This window comes from Malaclemys terrapin, chromosome 1, assembly GCF_027887155.1.
Source record: "Malaclemys terrapin pileata isolate rMalTer1 chromosome 1, rMalTer1.hap1, whole genome shotgun sequence".
Lineage (NCBI taxonomy): Eukaryota > Metazoa > Chordata > Testudines > Emydidae > Malaclemys > Malaclemys terrapin.
The window spans coordinates 316,674,254-316,695,128 of NC_071505.1; the positions used below are offsets into that span (position 1 = coordinate 316,674,254).

Here is a 20,875-nt window from a genome sequence, read left to right on the forward strand (position 1 = left end):
TTTGCACCTTTTTGGTGCATTTGGGTCACATTTTCAAGCTTTTATCTGCAACCACAAGGGTTAGAAACTTTTTAAAATGGAAGGTTTTAGAGTAGCAGCCGTGTTAGTCTGTATCTGCAAAAAGAACAGGAGTACTTGTGGCACCTTAGAGACTAACAAATTTATTTGAGCATAAGCTTTCGCGGGCTACATCCCACTTCTTCGGATGCATCTGTGATTCATCTTAATTATACCTTGAATATGTTTAAGGAACATTTGCACTTCTAAAATGAATTGGACCTTTTGCTTTTATTTAAAATGAGCCAAATGTAGGAGAGGGCTCAATGATTTAATTAGCTACTAATTTATTAATTTAAATTTATATAATTCAAAAAAATCTCTTTAGAGTTACTGGTACATTTGCCATATGTTAAAATCTCCAGAATAAAAAACAAAAGTAAACCCAGCAACCTTTCAAAAACCAAGAAGGAGAAAAACCCACTCCAGCCATTAATAATAGCCCTCTGCTTCCCAAAAGCCTGGGCTAAAAAGGGGGAGTTTTGCAGTGTGTCCTACAGTTCAACAGATCTATTTTGGACCTGATGGAAGTAAATTCCAAAGCTGAGGGCCCACCATTGAGAATTCTCTCTCAGCAGCTCCATCTCTTTAAACTAATTCCCACATGAGCCATCCTTTGGAATAGAAGAGCAATTGCCCAAAACTACTCGCTGGGGCCTTTGAAAGATGAGATAAGTAAGAATAGAAAGTCAGAAAGTCAGATCAATCATTATAACACATGGGAAAATTAATGGAGGTTGGTAATAGAAACATTTTCAGAGGGAAAACAAGTTAGTGTAGCTCTATTATTTGTGTAAATAGGTTGGCATTAGTGCTGGCAGAACTGCAAAGCTATAGCACATTGGAAATGGTACTAGGTATAGGGTAGTCTTTAGTTGCATTTACCATTAGTATATCATCGATCAATATTTTGTAATGCTATCCTCAAAATTAAGTGAAATTGTTCTCAGAAGTGGGACCACTTGGTTCAAATCCAGACAGATTGCAACCTGAGAGCTTCAGCATCATCATTTCCATCCACACCTCCAGAATCCATTTGTTTCTTTTCCCTCTTTTTCATATTAGGCCAAAGCTGATTACGAGAAGGACGAGAGACGCAAAGAACTCAAGCGGCTGCGAGGTGAGGATACATGGATGCTTCCTGATGTGAACCAACGTGTGGAAGAGCTCGAAAAGGTGATGGAGCAGTAAATCATTGAATTTCAGGCTAGCTTTCCATTATCTTGAAGCAAACTGAAAGATTCAGTTACTTAAAATGATGTAGAAAATAATCTTTGAATGCCACAAACCTCAAAAGCAACCTTGGTAAAAACTAAATGGAAATATATATCAGAATTCCTTTGTTTTGATTGTACAAAAGTAGAAGTATTGCTTTAGATGAGCTTTACATCTAATTTCTACCATGTAAAAATGGCAGCAGAGACATAAGTCACCTGGAGTTCTTAGTGGGCTATACAACAACGAGGTTTAATTTTTAGACATTTGAAAAGGAAAATAATTTGTTGATAAATTGGAGAGGATTTAGAGAAGAGCCATGAGAATCATCAAAGGATTAAAAACAGGCCTTATAATGATAGTCTCAAGGAGCTCAATCTGTTTAGTTTATCCAAGAGAAGGTTAAGGGGTGACATGATCACAGTCTACATGGGGAACAAATATTTGATAACAGGTGTGACGGGTTGGATCACAGAAACCCCCTTGGGAACTGCCAACTGATGTGCCAAAACTACTTCTGCCCCTGCTTTCCCTGCCAGCTTATGACTCCAGCACCCCGTCTTGTTGAGCCAGACATGCCATTTCCATAAAGTCTGCTCCAACACAGACTTAGGGTCTGAAGTACGTGCCCCAAAGCTGCAGACTTAACTGAAAGCAACTTAAGAAGTGTTCCTGTCTTTAACACTCAGATGCCCAACTCCCAATGGGGTCCAAACCCCAAATAAATCCATTTTACCCTTATATAGGGTAAACTCATAAATTGTTCGCCCTCTATAACACTGATAGAGAGATATGCACCGCTGTTCCCCCTCCCCCCCCGTATTAATACATACTCTGGGTTAATTAATAAGTAAAAAGTGATTTTTTTTAAATACAGAAAGTAGGATTTAAGTGGTTCCAATTAATAGCAGACAGAACAAAGTGAGTTACCAAGTAAAATAAAATAAAACACACAAGTCTGAGTCTAATACGGTAAGAAAACTGAGTACAGATAAAAACCTCACCCTTAGAGGAATTCCAGTAAGCTTCCTTTTACAGACTAGTCTCCTTCTAGTCTGGGTCCAGCAATCACTCGCACTCCCTGTAATTACTGTCCTTTGTTCCAGTTTCTTTCAGGTATCCTTGGGGGTGGAGAGGCTATTTCTTTAGCCAACTGAAGACAAAATGGAGGAGTCTCCCACCAGCTAAAATAGCGTTTCTCTTGTGGGTGGAGACCCCCTCCTCTCTCCTAGGCAAAGTCCAGCTCCAAGATGGAGTTTTGGAGTCATGTGGGAAAGTCACATGTCCATGCATGACTCAGTTTTTACAGGCAGCAGCCATTGCTTACCTGCTACCTTGAACGTCCTCATGTAGATTTCTTATGTGGATTGGAGCCTTCCAAGATCCATTGACCCTTAAGTACTTCTTGATTGGGCACTTAATTTGCACATTCCTTTCTTAAGAAGCTGACCAAATGCTTTACAAAGGCTACTTAAAAATCAAGCCAGTACACAGCCAATATTAATAACTTCAAATACAAAAATGGTACATGCACATAAATAGGATTAATAGATTCCATAGATCATAACCTTTACAGAGATATGTTACATGGCATATGTAGCATAAAACATATTCTGGTTATGTCATATATACATTCATAAGCATATTTCCATAAAGCCTTGTGGGGGGGCATTGTCACAACGGGGTCTTCAGTCTAGCAGACAAAGGTAACACAAGATCCAATGGCTGGAAGCTGAAGCTACACAAATTCAGACAGGAAATAAGGCATACATTTTTAACAGTGATGATGGTAATTAACTGCTGGAACAATTTACCAAAGGTTGTGGTGGATTCTCCATCATTGACAATTTTAAAATTAAAATTGGAAGTTTTTCTAGAAGATATGCCTTAGTTCAAACAGGAATTATTCTGGGGGAAGTTCTATGGCCTGTTTTATAGAGAAGGTAGATTAGATGATCAGTGATCCTTTCTGGCCTTGGAATCTGTGAATCTAGTAATGGGATATGGAGCCTCTCACTTATGTTCTCTCTGAGTTAATCATTGTTAATATAGTATCTGGAGAGGCCCATTAGTATTTTGGGCCCCACTCTGCTGGGTGCTGTAAACAGTGAGGGTTTGTCTATACAGTTTGTTAGTCCACACCAGTTGGGGTATAAATTCTAATGCGTATTAGCATGTCACTCACTAACTGGCTGTGTAGACTCTACTGGCATGCACTAAAAGTTCCCTAGTGTGTGTTAATATAGTTAATACTGTTTGAAATGGGACTATGTTAATGCATAGTAGGGAACTTTTAGCGTGCTCCAGTCAGATCCACATGGGCCAGTTAGCATGCAGTGTGCTGGTGCTCATTAGAATTTACACTGTAACTGATTTGGACTGACACACTGTATAGACAAGTCCTTAGTAGAAGATTTATTTGTCTTGTGTTTGGCAAGACTGAACAGGTGTGTGTAAAAGGCCTTGTCTACATGGGAAAGGTTTATTTTAGAATATTAAGTTATTTCAAGATAAACTGCCTTGTGTCCATACACAAGTTTTTTTTAAATTATCTGGTGTCTTTTCACACATTAATTAATCCACTATGGAAATGAAATAGCTTATTTCTGAAATGAGCTTTTTTTCAGGTTAAGGTTTGTGTGGACCAGTAGTGGGCAACCTGCGGCCTGTCAGGGTAATCCGCTGATGGGCCGCGAGACAGTTTGTTTACATTGACCATCCGCAGGCATGGCCGCCTGCAGCTCCCAGTGGCTGCGGTTTGCCGTTCCCGGCCAATGGGAGCTGCGGGAAGCGGTGCTGGTTTAGACAACTTAGTTCTGGGTGATGGCTGGGCAGAGCCTCTCACTGACTGCTCAGCTTCTCCCCCACCCCTCGTAGTGTGCTCAGGATTACGTCTGCAATGGAGACTTTAGGCTCTAAAGGGTTTATTTCCCTGAAGTATCAAATCCCACAACCATTGACCAAATGTTCTGCCTTCTTATCAGGCTTACTGTGCCACTTCACTATCCCATTTCCTCCTTGTGACTGCTGCCACTCCCACACTTGAGATGGCAGCAGTGCTGAGGTTAAAAATCAAACATATTGCATGGCAGGTATGTTTATTGTAATGGCAGAGAGAGAAAGAGAGGAAGCAATAGAAAAAGTACTTTGCCTTTCAGTTTGATCACTTTTAGCTACTTTATGTTTTGTGAGGTAAATTGTCAAAATTAGGCTACAGAGATACAGGTCTGTCTCATCTTACGCTGGGGTTACGTTCCGCAGTCAGCGCCTAAAGCGAAAATCCCGTATAGTCAAAATTACATTGAGTGTAATGGCGGGCGGAATCGCCTGCACTACAGAAACTGTATTTAAATTGTTATTTTTCTCTTTGTTGGGTTTTTGTTTTTGTTTTTGCCGACCACGTAAGGCTGAAATCGCACATGTTAAATGTGCCTAAGATGCGACAGACCTGTATTTCAAAATACATAGAAATTGTAGAAACATAGAAATGTAGGGCTGGAAGGGACCTGGAAGAGTAATCTAGTCCCTCCCTCTGTGCTGAGCAGGACCAAGTATACCTAGATCATCATTCACAGGTGTGTGTTTAACTCGTTATTAAAAATCTCCTATGACGGGGATTTCACAAACTCTTTGTGTAACCTATTCTAGTATTTAATTACTATTATAGTTAGAAAGTTTTTCCTAATATCTAACCTAAATCTCTTTGCTTCAGATTAAGACCATTACTACTTGTCCTGCCTGCAGTGGACATGGAGAACAAGTGATCACTGTTCTCTTTATAACAGCCCTTAATACATTTGAAGATAAATCAGCTCCCCCCTTCAGCTGTCTTTTCTCAAGACTAAACATGTCCAGTTCTTTAAACTTTTTCTCAAGTCAGGTTTTCTAAACCTTTTATCCTTTTTTGTTCTCTCCACATCTTTCCTAAAGTGTGGCACCCAGAACTGGACACACTACTCCAGCTGAGGCCTCACCAGTTCTGAGTAGAGTGGGACAATTACCTCCCGTGTCTTATATACAACACTCCTGTTAATAAGACCCAGAATAGTCATCTTTTTCACAACTATATCACATTGTTGACTCATATTTACTTTATAATTCACTATAACCCCAGAGCTTTTTCAGCAGTCTTACTGCTTACTCCAGTGGTTCTCAACCTTTCCAGACTACTGTACACCTTTCAGGAGTCTGATTTGTCTCGCGAATTCCAAGTTTCACCTCACTTAAAAACTTGCTTACAAAATGAGACATAAAAACAGAAGTCACAGCACACTATTACTGAAAAATTGCTTACTTTCTCATTTTTCTCATATAATTATAAAATAAAACGATTGGACTATAAATATTGTACTTACATTTCAGCTTATAGTATATAGAGCAGTAGAAAACAAGTCATTGTATGAAATTGTAGTTTGTACTGACTTAACTAGTGCTTTTTATGTAGCCTGTTGTAAAACTAGGCGAATACCTAGATGACTTATATGTCTTCTGGATGATCTCTGCGTACACCCAGGGATACGCATACCCCTGGTTGAGAACCACTGACCTAGCCAGTTATTCTCCATTTTGTAGTTGTGCTTTTGATGTTTCCTTTCTAAGTGTAGTATTTTACACTTATCTTGATTGAATTTAATCTTGTTGATTTCAGACCAATTCTCCAATTTATCAAGGCCATTTTGAAGTCTAACCATGTCCTTCACAATGCTTGCAACTCCTTCCACCTAGGTTTCATCTGCAAATTTTATAAGCATACTCTCCACTCTTTCATCCAAGAAATATTGAATAGTACCGGATCCAGGACAGACCCACTGCAGGACCTCGCTAGATACGTTCTCCCAGTTAGACAGTGAACTATTGATAACTCTTTGAGTGTGGTCTTTCAACCAGTTGTGCACCCACTTTATAGTAATTTCATCTAGACAGCATTTCCCTAAGTTGCTTATGAGATTGTCATGTGGGACTGTGTCGAAAGCCTTAGTAAAATCAAGATAAATGTCTTTATAGAACCTCTTCTTTCTGCCTTTTTATGTCCCTTGCTAGCTGTAACTCATTTTATGCTTTAGCCTCTCAGACTTTGTCCCTACCTGCTTGTGCTATTGTTTTGTACTTAGCAGTTTGCCAATATTTCTACTTTTTGTAGGATTCCTTTTTGATTTTCAGGTAATTAAAAAGCTCTTGATGAAGCCATATTGGCCTCTTACTATTCTTCCTATCTTTCCTTTGCATCAAGATAGCACAACACTCCATACCTCAGAATAAGGGTAACAATTTTCACTCTTACACACTTGTGAGCCCATTGGTTCAGATCTGAAGATTCAGCACTTTGTGTGTTCTGTCATCATAGTTCCATTGGTTTTAAGTTAGCACTGTTACATTGACTCAATAAAGGTTTTTATTATGAAAAACTTGGCTGGGAAATTTCAATGAAATTCAGTTTCCCCCAATATAATCTATTCATAATAAAATGTTTATACAAAAAATTTCATTCATTTCCTGGGTTACAGTACATTAATTTTCCATCCACTATACTGAACAATGCATCCCTACCCGTTTCCTTGACCAGTTGTAGAGGCACTCAGGTAAATCCATGAAATACCTTCTATGTATTGCCAAGCTTTATGAACTAGCCCAACAACACCCTATCAATAGCAGTGCACACCTCCACGAGAACAGCCCGACAGCTGATCTACCAACACCAAACTGTTTAACCACTGACCAGTAGTAACTGGGGGAGGTGGCTTTCAGATGGCGATGGCCTTGTGCTTGTCCACGCTGAGGGGAGCACTCATTTTGGTATTCCATCACTGCAGTTTCAGTGTGAGCTCAACAGATTTTTAGGGAAGTGGCCTTCGTTGTCCTGAAGTTCTGCCCTCACTGCTGGTCATCCCAGGTCGGCATCACTGTTCTTTCCCACCAGCCTGTGCTAGTTTGCTGAACCCAGAAGCAGCATTGCATTGAGTGAAGCCGCTCCAAGAAAGAGTCCTGCAGAAGTAACTGCTTGATTTCGTACTCTTCCTGCATTGCCATGGCATCACCATGGCTATCTCCCAAACCAACCAAAGCCAGCTGGCCTCATGACTGCCAGAACATGTGGAGAAGCTTGTTTGTGTTAATCACAATCAGCTCAGGCCAGGTCAGGATCATGACACTCGGCAGTGTTTTCTCCATGTTACCTGGCAGCAGTTTGAAAAATGGTGCTGGCATGCAAAATGCAGATGAATGATGGGATGCCAGGAGAGGAATCATGGGATTTGATTTCTTTGACCCCAAATCCAAGAATTCCAGTATGTTCTGGAAGGCATCCTATAATGAGCTGCGAGAAAAATCTCCGTGTGTATGGAGCCTGGCAGTGGAAGATTGCACCATGGGATACCTGTCCAGAATACTGTGCAACTATTTAAAAAAAGTGCAGACCTGTAGAATCTCTATGGATAGTAATTTCAATGCTCTAATAAGGATATAACATAAGGGATCTGTTATCGACCACCTGACCAGGACAGTGATAGTGACGATGAAATGCTAAGGGAGATTAGAGAGGCTATCAAAATTAAGAACTCAATAATAGTGGGGGAGTTCAATTATCCTCATATTGACTGGGAACATGTCACCTCAGGATGAAATGCAGAGATAAAATTTCTTGATACTTTAAATGACTGCTTCTTGGAGCAACTGGTACAAGAACCCACAAGAAAAGAGACAATTCACAATTTAGTCCTGAGTGGAGCGCAGGATCTGCTCCAAGAGGTAACTATAACAGGACCGCTTGGAAATAGTGACCATAATATAATAACTTTTAACATTCCTGTGGTGGGAAGAACACCTCAACAGCCCAACACTGTGCCATTTAACTTCAGAAAGGGGAACTATGCAAAAATGAGGGGGTTAGTTAAACAGAAATTAAAAGGTAGTGATTAGAGTGAAATCCCTGCAAGTTGCATGGAAACTTTTCAAAGACACCATAATAGAGGCCCAACTTAAATGTATACCTCAAATTAAGAAACACAGTAAAAGAACTAAAAAAGAGCCACTGTGGCTTAACAACCATGTAAAAGAAGCAGTGGGAGATAAAAAGGCATCTTTTAAAAAGTGGAAGTCAAATCCTAGTGAGGTAAATAGAAAGGAACATAATCACTGCCAAATTAAGTGTAAAAATGTAATAAGAAAAGCCAAAAAGGAGTTTGAAGAACAGCTAGCCAAAAACTCAAAAGGTAATGACAAAATGTTTAAGTACATCAGAAGCAGGAAGTCTGCTAAACAACCGGTGGGGCCCCTAGACGATTGAGATACAAAAGGAGCACTTAAAGACGATAAAGTCATTGCGGAGAAACTAAATTAATTCTTTGCTTCAGTCTTCATGGCTGAGGATGTTAGGGAGATTCCCAAACCTGAGCCGGCTTTTATAGGTGACAAATCTGAGGAATTGTCACAGATTGATGTCACTAGAGGAGGTTTTGGAATTAATTGATAAACTTAACACTAACAAGTCACGGGGACCAGCTGGCACTCACCCAAGAGTTCTGAAAGAACTCAAATGTGAAATTGCGGAACTACTAACTTTGGTTTGTAACCTGTCCTTTAAATCAGCTTCTGTACCCAGTGACTGGAAGATAGCTAATGTAATGCCAATATTTAAAAAGGGCTCTAGAGGTGATCCTGGCAATTACAGACCGGTAAGTCTGACGTCAATACCGGGCAAATTAGTTGAAACAATCGTAAAGAATAAAATTGTCAGACACATAGAAGAACATCAGTTGTTGGGCAAAAGTCAACATGGTTTCTGTAAAGGGAAATCATGTCTTACTAATCTATTAGAGTTCTTTGAAAGGGTCAACAAACATGTGGACAAGGGGGATCCAGTGGACATAGTGTACTTACGTTTCCAGAAAGCCTTTGACAAGGTCCCTCACCAAAGGTTCTTATGTAAATTAAGTTGTCATGGGATAAGAGGGAAGATCCTTTCCTGGATTGAGAACTGGTTAAAAGACAGGGAACAAAGGGTAGGAATAAATGGTAAATTCTCAGAATGGAGAGGGGTAACTAGTGGTGTTCCCCAAGGGTCAGTCCTAGGACCAATTCTATTCAACTTATTCAGAAATGATCTAGAGAAAGGGGTAAAAAGTGAGGTGGCAAAGTTTGCAGATGATACTAAACTGCTCAAGATAGTTAAGACCAAAGCAGACTGTGAAGAACTTAAAAAAAAATCTCACAAAACTAAGTGATTGGGCAACAAAATGGCAACTGAAATTTAATGTGGATAAATGTAAAGTAATGCACATTGGGAAATAACCCCAACTATACATACAATATGATGGGGTTAATTTAGCTACAACTAATCAGGAAAAAGATCTTGGAGTCATCGTGGATAGTTCTCTGAAGATGTCCATGCAGTGTGCAGCGGCAGTCAAAAAAGCAAACAGAATGTTAGGAATCATTAAAAAGGGGATAGAGAATAAGATGGAGAATATCTTATTGCCCTTCTATAAATCCATGGTACGCCCACATCTTGAATACTGCGTACAGATGTGGTCTCCTCATCTCAAAAAAGATATACTCGCATTAGAAAAGGTTCAGAGAAGGGCAACTAAAATGATTAGGGGTTTGGAATGGGTCCTATATAAGGAGAGATTAAAGAGGCTAGGACTTTTCAGCTTGGAAAAGAGGAGACTAAGGGGGGATATGTTAGAGGTATATAAAATCATGAGTGATATGGAGAAAGTGAATAAGGAATAGTTATTTACTTGTTCCCATAATATAAGAACTAGGGGCCACCAAATGAAATTAATGGCAGCAGGTTTAAAACTAAATAAAAGGAAGTTCTACTTCACACAGTCAACTTGTGGAACTCCTTGCCTGAGGAGGTTGTGAAAGCTAGGACTATAACAGGGTTTAAAAGAGAAATAGATAAATTCATGGTGGTTAAGTCCATTAATGGCTATTAGCCAGGATGGGTAAGGAATGGTGTCCCTAGTCTCTGTTTGTCAGAGGGTGGAGATGGATGGCAGGAGAGAGATGACTTGATCATTACCCTGTTAGGTTCACTCCCTCTGGGGCATCTGGCTTTGGCTACTGTCGGTAGACAGGATACTGGGCTGGATGGACCTTTGGTCTGATCCAGTATGGCCATTCTTACGTTCTTAAGAGAAATAGCTTAAGTCATAATAAACAAAGTGTATAGATGTACTTTTTCAATGTAGCGGAAAAATATATTAAATAAATCCTGTGTAGACAAGTGCTAAGAAACAGTCAGAAGGAATGGTTGATGGAGGACAATAGAAATAGTAATAAGGATATGCAGTTACAGTTTTGATGGTTTAGAATTAGCTAGTTTTTTTTTCTATGTAATTTGATTAATAGTCTATCTTTTTTTTCTATGTGATTTGTTTTCATGTCATTTATAAATGTTTGCTTATATAGGAACATTCTGTGAAGAAAAAGAAGAAAAAAGATAAACACTCAAGAAAACTTAAGAAAGAAAAGAAGAAAAGTAAAAACCAAAAATTTGAAAAAAATGATGATTCAAGTGATAGCTCTTCAGTAAGTAATAAACTTAAAATATTATCTTGAAAGAATGTTTAAAAACAAACAAATCACTTTTAACCTGCCTTTTTGGAAAGAAGTTGCCACTAATATTGAGGCATATTTTCCTTTTCCTAAAGACAGTGCTACATGATATCTTGCTGGTATTTTATTAATTGTTTTCTGTTTCTTTAATGCTTCTGTAATGCTCTCTCTTCCAGTTAGAGGCCAGTGGGCTCCCATTTTATTTTTAGCAGTCACAGACTTGCTTGGAAATCATGGCACTGCTTCCTGGCCCTCTTGTTTTTCATTTTTTTATCAAGTGGAGTAAACAGGCCAGTAGGAAATTCTGTTCTGATTGGTTTCAGAGTAGTAGCCGTGTTAGTCTGTATCCGCAAAAAGAACAGGAGTACTTGTGACACCTTAGGGCACGTCTTCACTACCTGCCGGATCGGCGGGTAGCAATCGATCTATTGGGGATCGACTTATCGCGTCTAGTGAAGATGCGATAAAATCGATCCCTGATCGCTCTGCAGTCGACTCCGGAAATCCACCGCGGCAAGAGGCGGAAGCGGAATTGACGGCAGAGTGGCAGCGGTCGACTCGCCACCGTCCTCACAGCCAGGTAAGTCGACCTAAAATATGCAACTTCAGCTACTCTATTCACGTAGCTGAAGTTGCGTATCTTAGGTCGACCCCCCTCCCCATCCCCCCCGTAGTGTAGACCTAGCCTTAGAGACTAACAAATTTATTGTAGCATAAGCTTTAGCTGTAGCCCACGAAAGCTTATGCTACAATAAATTTGTTAGTCTCTAAGGTGCCACAAGTACTCCTGTTCGTTTTGTTCTGATTGGATTTTCTGAGTATTTGCTACGTGTTTTGAAGTCCCCAGTTTTAAATGTAGCATTTGTGTGCAAGCACGGTAGCTTTATTGTTGTCTTCTTGAAGATTACCCTTTCTTCCTGATGCATAGGAAGGTTCAATAGGACAAGGTTTTTCTGCAGGAACATACAGCTAAGTGAACTGTGTTTTTGACTTGCTGACTTGTGGGAAATAACCAAAACCACAGATTGGTCCCATGTTTCCTGTGGGAAGCACCCAAAGCTGCAAATTACATCAGAGAGTCATCAAGATGCAGCACCCTTCTGACCCTGATACCTTTGATACAAAATCTTTTGTTCTCATGTCAGGTTCCTATAAATAACAGGGAATGTCTGATCAGCAGAGAGCGGTTTGTTATGAGTATAAAATTGTAGCACTCCAGAAAACTTCTCTTCCTCTTAGAGAGAGAGGTGTGTGTGTGTGTATATATATATATATATATATATATATATATATATATATATATATATATATATATATATATATATATATATATATGTGTATATATATATATATGTGTATATATATATATTGGATGGGGGTTGGGTGGGAATGAGATACAATTAAAATGTGAAGAGATGATATAAATTATTACATTTTTAATTTAAACGCGAATGTTGCACCAGTAAAGCTTAATAAAACATTTCTTATTTTATTTTGTCACTAATTTAGAAGTTTTACGTGTAAGTATTTTTTGTGTGTTTCAAAGTATCAGCAGGATAGTTTAAACTTTCTGGCAAATGGCCATTGTGTTTTCTTTTCATGACAATACAATATTAATAAACTGTTGATGTGGGATAGGGAGAGACTAACATGCTATTTTGATGAGATCACATCAAATGGCATTTTCTTTGTAAAATGTTCTTAGTAATAGTGTGTCCTCAGTTTATAACAGTGTTTAAGGTTTGGTCATTCTGTAAAATTCAGTGTTTTTCAATTTTTCTAAATTACTCAAACACTTATTCTTAGGATTCTTCAGTTGAATGGGTTGAATCAACTATACCACAGTCAATTTGCACAGAAAAGGCTTGGAAAGTCAAGAAGGAGCAGTCGGATGATACAGAAAATCCTGCAGTTCAGGTGAGTAGCCTGGTAATTATGGAAAGGTAAAATCATTTGGGCCTAGTGTAAAGTGTGGCTATATTTGCTCTATAGTTCATTGTAAATTCTTTGATCAATAGCTACTTAAAATGTAAATATTATATATATTTAGGTAAATGTTAGGTTTTGTTAATTGGGCATTTTTTCCTGTTTTATTAAGCATCTAGCAAAGTATTACAATTATGTTGCCTAGCATCAGTTTTGTGCATCATATGCCCAAGTATGTAGTGATTTAGCCTGGTTTTCTTAATAAGGTCAAATTAAAATCTTGACTAACCCTGTTAATTTCTCTGCATAGATCAAGTCAATCTTCAATGACTTTTTGAGTACATGGTGCTTGAAGAGGTATAGTGACTAAAGAAACTGCAGAGTGTTTGACCAGCAAGACTGGTTGCATCAGGGATCCTGCAACATTCTTAGCTATCCTCTACACCTCACAAATTATGTGTCATATGGAGAATTGAACTGTCCTTAACTGAAGCAGTGTGATTGCACTGGTTTAAGCACATACTGTTAAGTGTGTCTTTTCTAGCTATGTTGATGTGTGTTTTAATCCTCTCAGTTCAGTTTTGGTTACCTATCCCATGATGCTAATGTAGATCCTAGATAGAGGCGATTCTGCGGGATTTTTGAAAGGCCACTGACGTACTGTAGGACAGTAAGAATAGGACTCTTTTAACTATGGTAGCTGAGACCATGATGGCACTAAGCTAGTGCAGAGTGAAATGATTCAGGCTGAACTGTTGTTTAGTCCTCCTGAAAGCAAGTCTAGTCCAATTATATTTGGCACACATGTGAATTACTTCATATGTGGCACATGAATTACTTGTGTGTGCTAGGCCCACATAATCTTAGGAGGGTAAATTTTGGAACAGCCAAGGACCAGTAAGGCTGGTTTCCTTGCTTCCAGCACTTTCCCTACTCTAGTTTTCCCCTCTGTATAGTTAAGCCTTCTTTCCAGAGGTTTTTATTAGTAATACCATGATTGTAACACCAGCAGAGGGCTGGGTCCTTTAAGATCATCAAATTGAAGAATGCTGAGAGAAAACAAAGAAGTGCTCCTCTTTTGGTGAGGGTGTGCAAACTAGGCTAGGTCTCTGTTTATCCTGTCAACCCATTGTACAGGGAAAATTTTGGGGTAGCATCCTCCATGTCCTTCATCTTTTTTTTTTTTTACACCTAAGTGCAGTTAGAAAGAGAGGTAGCTTCCCTTGTATATATGGTCTCATAAGTAAGCTTCTCTTAATCTCCCTCCAACGTATCTGGTGATCAAAGATCTGGAATTGAATGCTTTACTCCAAGTGCAGTCACCTTAGGGCCATACACCCCCTGCTTTGTGATGTGATGTCCCTGTGTCTGTTGTCCAAAATTACATTGATTTTTTTTCTGCCACGTTGAATTGCAAACTCCTATATAATTACTGTTCATTGTTGCCCCCAAGTCTCTTTCAGCATTGCTGCTTTTCAGGATTCTCCTTCTCTTTTCTGACAGGTCAGGCCTAAAGGCAATATAGGTAAACTTACAGGAACTTTCCTGAATGACACTACCTCTGGCTTTAAGGTGTAGATTGTTGAATGCAGTCTAAACTGAGGAGGCTGTAAAAAAAACTGTTTTTGGATTTCTACCAATAGCTTTTGCTTCAGGGTCATTTCTTTCTTATCCAAACACTATTTGTTCTGTGAATTGGGCGACTGGTACTTGGCTGTCCACAATTAGACTCTACACTTTATATGAGGAGTTAACGTGTGATATTTGAGGATTTTTTTCCTCCCCTTGGTGGACTCCTTCGGGATTGGCAAATGGACAGATACATATTTTCCCCAGCACATTTTAATGACCTAAAAATGGTCAAAAGTTTCATGGCCTTTTCTACACTGTGAAGTTAATTCTGAATATGCTTCTGGCTTCCAGGGGACTGACTTTATGAAGTGCATCTGGTCAAGGGAAACAAAAAGACTCTCTGAATCAGAGAAATGCCCTTTACTGATTGCTGAAAATAGCAGGATAAAAGTTCAGAAACAAACCCTTTGTAGCTCATGGGCATTTGTACTCCCTATGAGCATTGAGTTCTTCAAGCCTTTTCTTTTTTGGAGAGGATCACTTACACCATAAGAATGGCCTTAGTGGGTCAGACCAGACCATCTAACCCAGTATCCTGTCTTCCGACCGTGGCCAGTACCAGATGCTTCAAAGAGAATGAACAGAACAGGGCAATTATCGAGTGACCTATCCCCTATCATCTAGTCCCAGCTTCCAGCCATCAGAGGTTTAAGGACAGCCAGAGTGCAGGGTTGCATTCTTGACCATCTTGACTAATAGCCATTGCTGGACCTATCCTCCACGAACTTGTCTAATTCTTTTTGAACCCAGTTATACTTATGGCCTTCGTAACATCCTCTGGCAATGAGATCCACAGGTCGACTGTGCATTGTGTGAAGTAGTACTTCCTTATATTTACTGCTTATTAATTTCATTGGGTGATCTTTTAGTTCTTGTGTTATGAAAAGGGAAAATAATACTTCCTTATTGACTTTCTCCACAACATTTGTGATTGTATAGACATCTATCATTCATCCCCTCCCCAGTCATCCTTTCTTCTAAAATGAATAATCCCAATCTTTTTAATCTCTCCTCATGTGGAAGCTGTTTCATAACCTTAATAATTTTTGTATTCCTTCTCTGCACCCTTTCCGATTCTAATATCTTTTATGATATGGGGTGACCAGAACTGCATTCAGTATTCAAGATGTGGGCATACCATGGATTTATATAGTGGCATTTTGATGTTTTCTGCCTTAGTATCTATCCCTTTCCTAATGGTTCCTAACATTACTAGATTTTTTGAGTGCCGCTGCACATTGAGTGGATGTTTTCAGGGAACTATCCACAGTGACTTCCAAGAGCTTTCTTGAATGATAAGAGCTCATTTAGACCCCATCATTTTATATTTATAGTTGGGATTATGTTTTCCAATGTGCATTACTTTGCATTTATCAACATTGAATTTCACCTGCCATTTTGTCACCCAGTCTTGTGAGATCCCTTTGTACTATTTGCAGTCAGCTTTGGATATAACTTTGTTGTCCAAACCAGTAATTGTGTATCATCTGCAAACTTTGCCATCTCACTGTTTACTCCTTTTTCCAGAATATTTATGAATATGTTAGTATTGGTGTCAAACCAACCTGATAGCTTTCTTTGACAGGGTAAACAAGCCTTGTGGATGGGGGGAAGTGGAAGATGTGGTATATCTTGACTTTAGTAAGGCTTTTGATACTGTCTCGCATGACCTTCTCATAAACAAACTAGGGAAATGCAACCTAGATGGAGCTACTATAAGGTAGGTGCATAGCTGGTTGGAAAATCGTTCCCAGAGAGTAGTTATCAGTGGTTCACAGTCATGCTGGAAGGGCATAACGAGTGGGGTCCCACATTGATTCTGGGTCTGGTTCTGTTTAATATCTTCATTAGTGATTTAGATAATGTCACAGAGAGTACACTTATAAAGTTTGTGGATGGTACCAAGCTGGGAGGGGTTGCAAGTGCTTTGTAGGATAGGATTAAAATTCAAAATGATCTGGGCAAACTGGAGAAATGGTTTGAAGTAAATAGGATGAAATTCAAAAGGACAAATGCAAAGTACTCCACTTAGGAAGGAACAATCAGTTGCACACATAGAAAATGGGAAATGACTGCCTAGGAAGGAGTACTGCAGAAAGGGATCTGGGGCTCAGAGTGGATCACAAGCTAAATATGAGTCAACAGTGTAACGCTGTTGCAAAAAAAGCAAACATCATTCTGGGATGTATTAGCAGGAGTATTGTAAGCAAGACACGAGAAGTAATTCTTCTGCTCTACTTGATTAGGCCTCAACTGGAATATTGTGTCCAGTTCTGGGGACCACATTTCAGGAACGATGTGGACAAATTGGAGAAAGTTCAAAGAAGAGCAACAAAAACGATTAAAGGTCTAGAAAACATGACCTATGAGGAAAGATTGAAAAAAATGGGGTTGTTTAGTCTGGAGAAGAGAAGACTGAGAGGGGACATAACAGTTTACAAGTACATAAAAGGTTGTTACAAGGAGGAGGGAGAAAAATTGTTGTTCTTAACCTCTGAGGATAGGACAAGAAGCAATGGGCTTAAATTGCAGCAAGGGAGATTTAGGTTGGACGTTAGGAAAAACTTCCTAACTGTCAGAGTGGTTAAACACTGGAATAAATTGCCTAGGGAGGTTGTGGAATCCATCATTGGGGATTTTTAAGAGCAGGTTAGATGATCACCTGTCAGGGATGGTCTAGATAATACTTAGTCCTCCCTTGAGTGCAGGGGACTGGACTAGATGACCTCTCGAGGTCCCTTCCAGTTCTGTGATTCTATAATTCTATGTTGAGGAGCACTGGTCCCACTACAGATCCTATGGGGTGACCCTGCTATTTACCTCTCTTTACTGTGAAAACGGACCATTTATTCCTACCCTTTATTTCCTATCTTTTAACCGGTTACTGATCCATGAGAAGACCTTCTCTCTTATCTTGTAACTGCTTAGTTTCCTTAAGCGCCTTTGGTGAGGGACCTTGTTAAAGGCTTTTTGAAAATCCATGTACACAGTATCAAGTGGATCACCATTAGCCACATGCTTGTTGATTCCCTCAAAGAATTCTAATAGATTGAGGCATAATTTCCATTTACAAAAGCCATGTTGATGCTTTGCCAAAAAATGGTGTTTGTATCTGATAATTTTGTTCTTTACTATAGTTTCTATCAATTTGCCTGGCACTGAAGTTAGGCTCGCTGACCTGTAATAGCCAGGATCATCTCTGAGGCCCTTTTTAAAAATAGGCATTATGTTAGCCACCTTCCAGTTATCTGGTATAGAGGCTTCTTTCAGCAATTGATTACATCCTACAGTTGATAGTTCTGTAGTTTATATTTGAGTTTTTTCAGAACTCTTGTGGGAATACCATCTGGTTCTGGTCACTTCTTACTATTTAATTTATCAATTTGTTCCATAACCTCCTCTATGGACATATCAACCTGGGACAGGTCCTCAGATTTGTCACTTGAAAAGAATGGTTCTGATGTGGGAATGTGCCCAGGGCCAACCTCAGGCATACGCAGAATACGCAGCTGCGTAGGGCACCACGTAATTTGGGGCACCAAGTTTCATGGTTCCCTAGGCAGCTGCATGCTGTGTATGTGGCGCTGGCTCCAGCGGCCAGCCCCATCCACAAGCCAACCCCCCATCTCCGTCCCTGCCCTGCCCCCATTCGACCCCTTTCCCCAAGCTCCTGTCCCTGCTCTGCCCCACCCCACCTCTTCCCGCCCCTGCTCTGCCCCCACCCTACCCCCATTCCACCCCTTCCCCGAAGCCCCCTCCCCTGAGCGATGCGGCCCGTGGGATTAGCAGGGGTAGTGGAGCTGGCAGAAGGGGTTGCGTCCGCCCCTGCACTCATCAGTGGTGGCGGCGGGAAGCAGAGTAACCAAACCCTAGCCTGCTCCACCAGCTCCCAGCTGCGTTGCTCCGCTTCTTGCCGCTGGTGAGTGTGGGGGCAGGCCTGACCCTTTCCTCCAAGCCCCCTCCCCAAGCGACAGGGCTGGATGCTGGGGGGGGGGAGTGGAGTGGGCTGGGGCCGGGTCACTCTGCTTCCCGCTGCCACCGGTGAATGCGGGGCGGGCCCGACTCCTGCTGCCGGCGACAGGCCCCCTGCTAATCCCCAGACTGCCCTGGGCCTCCCTGCCCTGCTGCTGCCCCTCACAGCTCCTGCTCCCGCGGCCCTACAGCCCTTAAGCGCAGACCCCCCCCGCGGAGGGGCCGGGCCTGCCCCCCAGCGGAATGGCCGCTCCCCCCGTGGGGTGGTGCAGGTGCTTGGGCTGCGTAGGGCACCACCATAGGTAGGGACGGCCCTGCATGTGCCCCACATCCTCTGCCGTGAAGCCCGATGCAAAGAATTCATTTAGCTTCTCTGCAACATCCTTATCTTCCTTGAATACTCTTTTCGCTTCTCAATCATCCAGTGTGCAAGTGACTGCTTGGCGGTCTTCCTGCTTCTGATGTACTTAAAAAAAAATTGCTGTTAGTTTTTGTGTCTTTATTTAGTTGCTCTTCAGATTCTTTCTTGATCTGCCTTATTACTTCTGCACTATACTTGCCAGAGTTTTTTACGGTCCTCTCCTTTTTCCTCACTAGGATTTGACTTCCAATTTTTAAAGGATACCTTTTTACCTCTAAAAGAACAGGAGTATTTGTGGCACCTTAGAGACTAACAAATTTATTAGAGCATAAGCTTTCGTGGATTACAGCCCACTTCTTCGGATGCATCCGAAGAAGTGGGCTGTAGTCCACGAAAGCTTATGCTCTAATAAATTTGTTAGTCTCTAAGGTGCCACAAGTACTCCTGTTCTTTTTGCGGATACAGACTAACACGGCTGCTACTCTGAAACCTTTTTACCTCTAACTGCCTCTTTTACTCTGCTGTTTAGCAGTGGTGGTATTTTTTGGTCCTCTTGCTGTTTTTTAATTTGGGACATAGGTTTAGCTTGAGCCTCTGTTATGGTGTTTTTAAATAGTCTTCATGCAGTTTGCATACATTTCACCCTTATGACTATTCCTTTTAATTTTCATTTAACTAGCTTCCTTGTTTGTGTGTAGTTCCCCTTTTAGAAGTTGCATGCAACTGTGATGGGTTTCTTTGACATTTCCCCCCTTATAAGGATGTGAAATTGAATTGCATTATGGTTTCTTTTACCGAGTGATTCAGCTATATTCACCTCTTGAACCAGAGGCTGTGCGCCACTTAGGACTAAATCAAGAATTGCTTCTCCCTTTGTGGGCCCCAGGACAAGCTGCTCCAAGAAGCAGTCATTAATGTGTCTAGAAATATTATCTCTGCATCCTATCCTGAGGTGAGATGTTAATGAGGATAGTTAATGAGGATAGTTGAAATCCTTTGTAGTCTCTCCAGTCTCCCTGAGCATTTCACAATCACTGTCATCATTATGGTCATGTGGTTGGTAGTGTAGTCCTATTGCTGTACTCTTATTGTTAAAGCATGGAATTTCTAGCCATAGAGATTCTCTCTGGTACAGTTTGATTCATTTAAGCTTTTTACTTTAATTGATTCTATGCTTTCTTGCACATCCAGTCCAATCCCCCACCAGCACAACCTTCTCTGTCATTCCTATATATTTTGTACCTTAGTATTACCGTGTCCCCTTAAGTGGGCTGTAGTCCACGAAAGCTTATGCTCTAATAAATTTGTTAGTCTCTAAGGTGCCACAAGTACTCCTGTTCTTCTTTTTGCGTGTCCCCTTAATTATCCTCATACACCATGGTAAACTGATGAGGTTTTGTAGATGACCCCACTTTTTGTTCCTCCTCCTTAGCCCAAATCTCCTTTAGGAAGTGGAGTATCTTCCATTTCATATATGTGAAATTGTCTCAGATGCATCATCTAGCAGCATTGGTTGTAAATGAGAGACATGACATAACATAGTGGCAGCCATTCAGACTGGTGCTTCAAGACTTGAAGATTAAGGATCAGAATGAACACTATTTTTTCATTGTTCTAGAATGGCATCAGAATTCCATTCTTTTTGTTAGAATACACATGGATGTGTCTCACATTTTGATTTTGGTTAATTAGTCGTTTTCAATGTGTATTTTACTGCTTTCTTTTCATGCTTCACAAATATTGTATTTGTTGTAGTTGTGTGAGCTGTGGGAAGGGAGGAAAATAGGCCTTTAGCTGTTTGAGGGCAGTATATTGCCCTATATCATGGTTTATTTAATCTATTTTTTTTCTTGAGATAATAGCCTTTAGATTTAAAATGGCCTCAATCTGGCATTTGTGAATGTGGTTTTGTACCTGCATTTGTTGACACATTAATAGAAGTTAAGTGTTTAACTACCGGATTTATGGGCACATTTGGGTACCTAACTATCTGGGAGCTATCAACTGCACCCTATGATTAGTTACAGATTTTGTGCCTGCTAAATTAGGCCAAAGAGACCATGAAGCCAAATGCAGTAAGAATCATTAATTCTTCAATGGTTTTGGAGTAAGGTGGCACGTAAAGTGATCTGGCAAAATGATGTCCAAACA

General features: G+C 40.3%; 1 protein-coding gene across 1 annotated transcript in view; it reads left to right on the top strand.

Moving 5' to 3' along the window:
* Window positions 1-20,875, top strand: part of CWF19L2 (CWF19 like cell cycle control factor 2) — a 174,895-nt gene that overhangs the window by 18,224 nt on the left and 135,796 nt on the right. Inside the window, exons 2-4 of the mRNA XM_054015545.1 lie at window positions 1,123-1,233; window positions 10,687-10,806; window positions 12,640-12,750. Coding sequence (XP_053871520.1) covers window positions 1,123-1,233; window positions 10,687-10,806; window positions 12,640-12,750 — 342 coding nt within the window. The remainder of the gene's footprint in view (window positions 1-1,122; window positions 1,234-10,686; window positions 10,807-12,639; window positions 12,751-20,875) is intronic.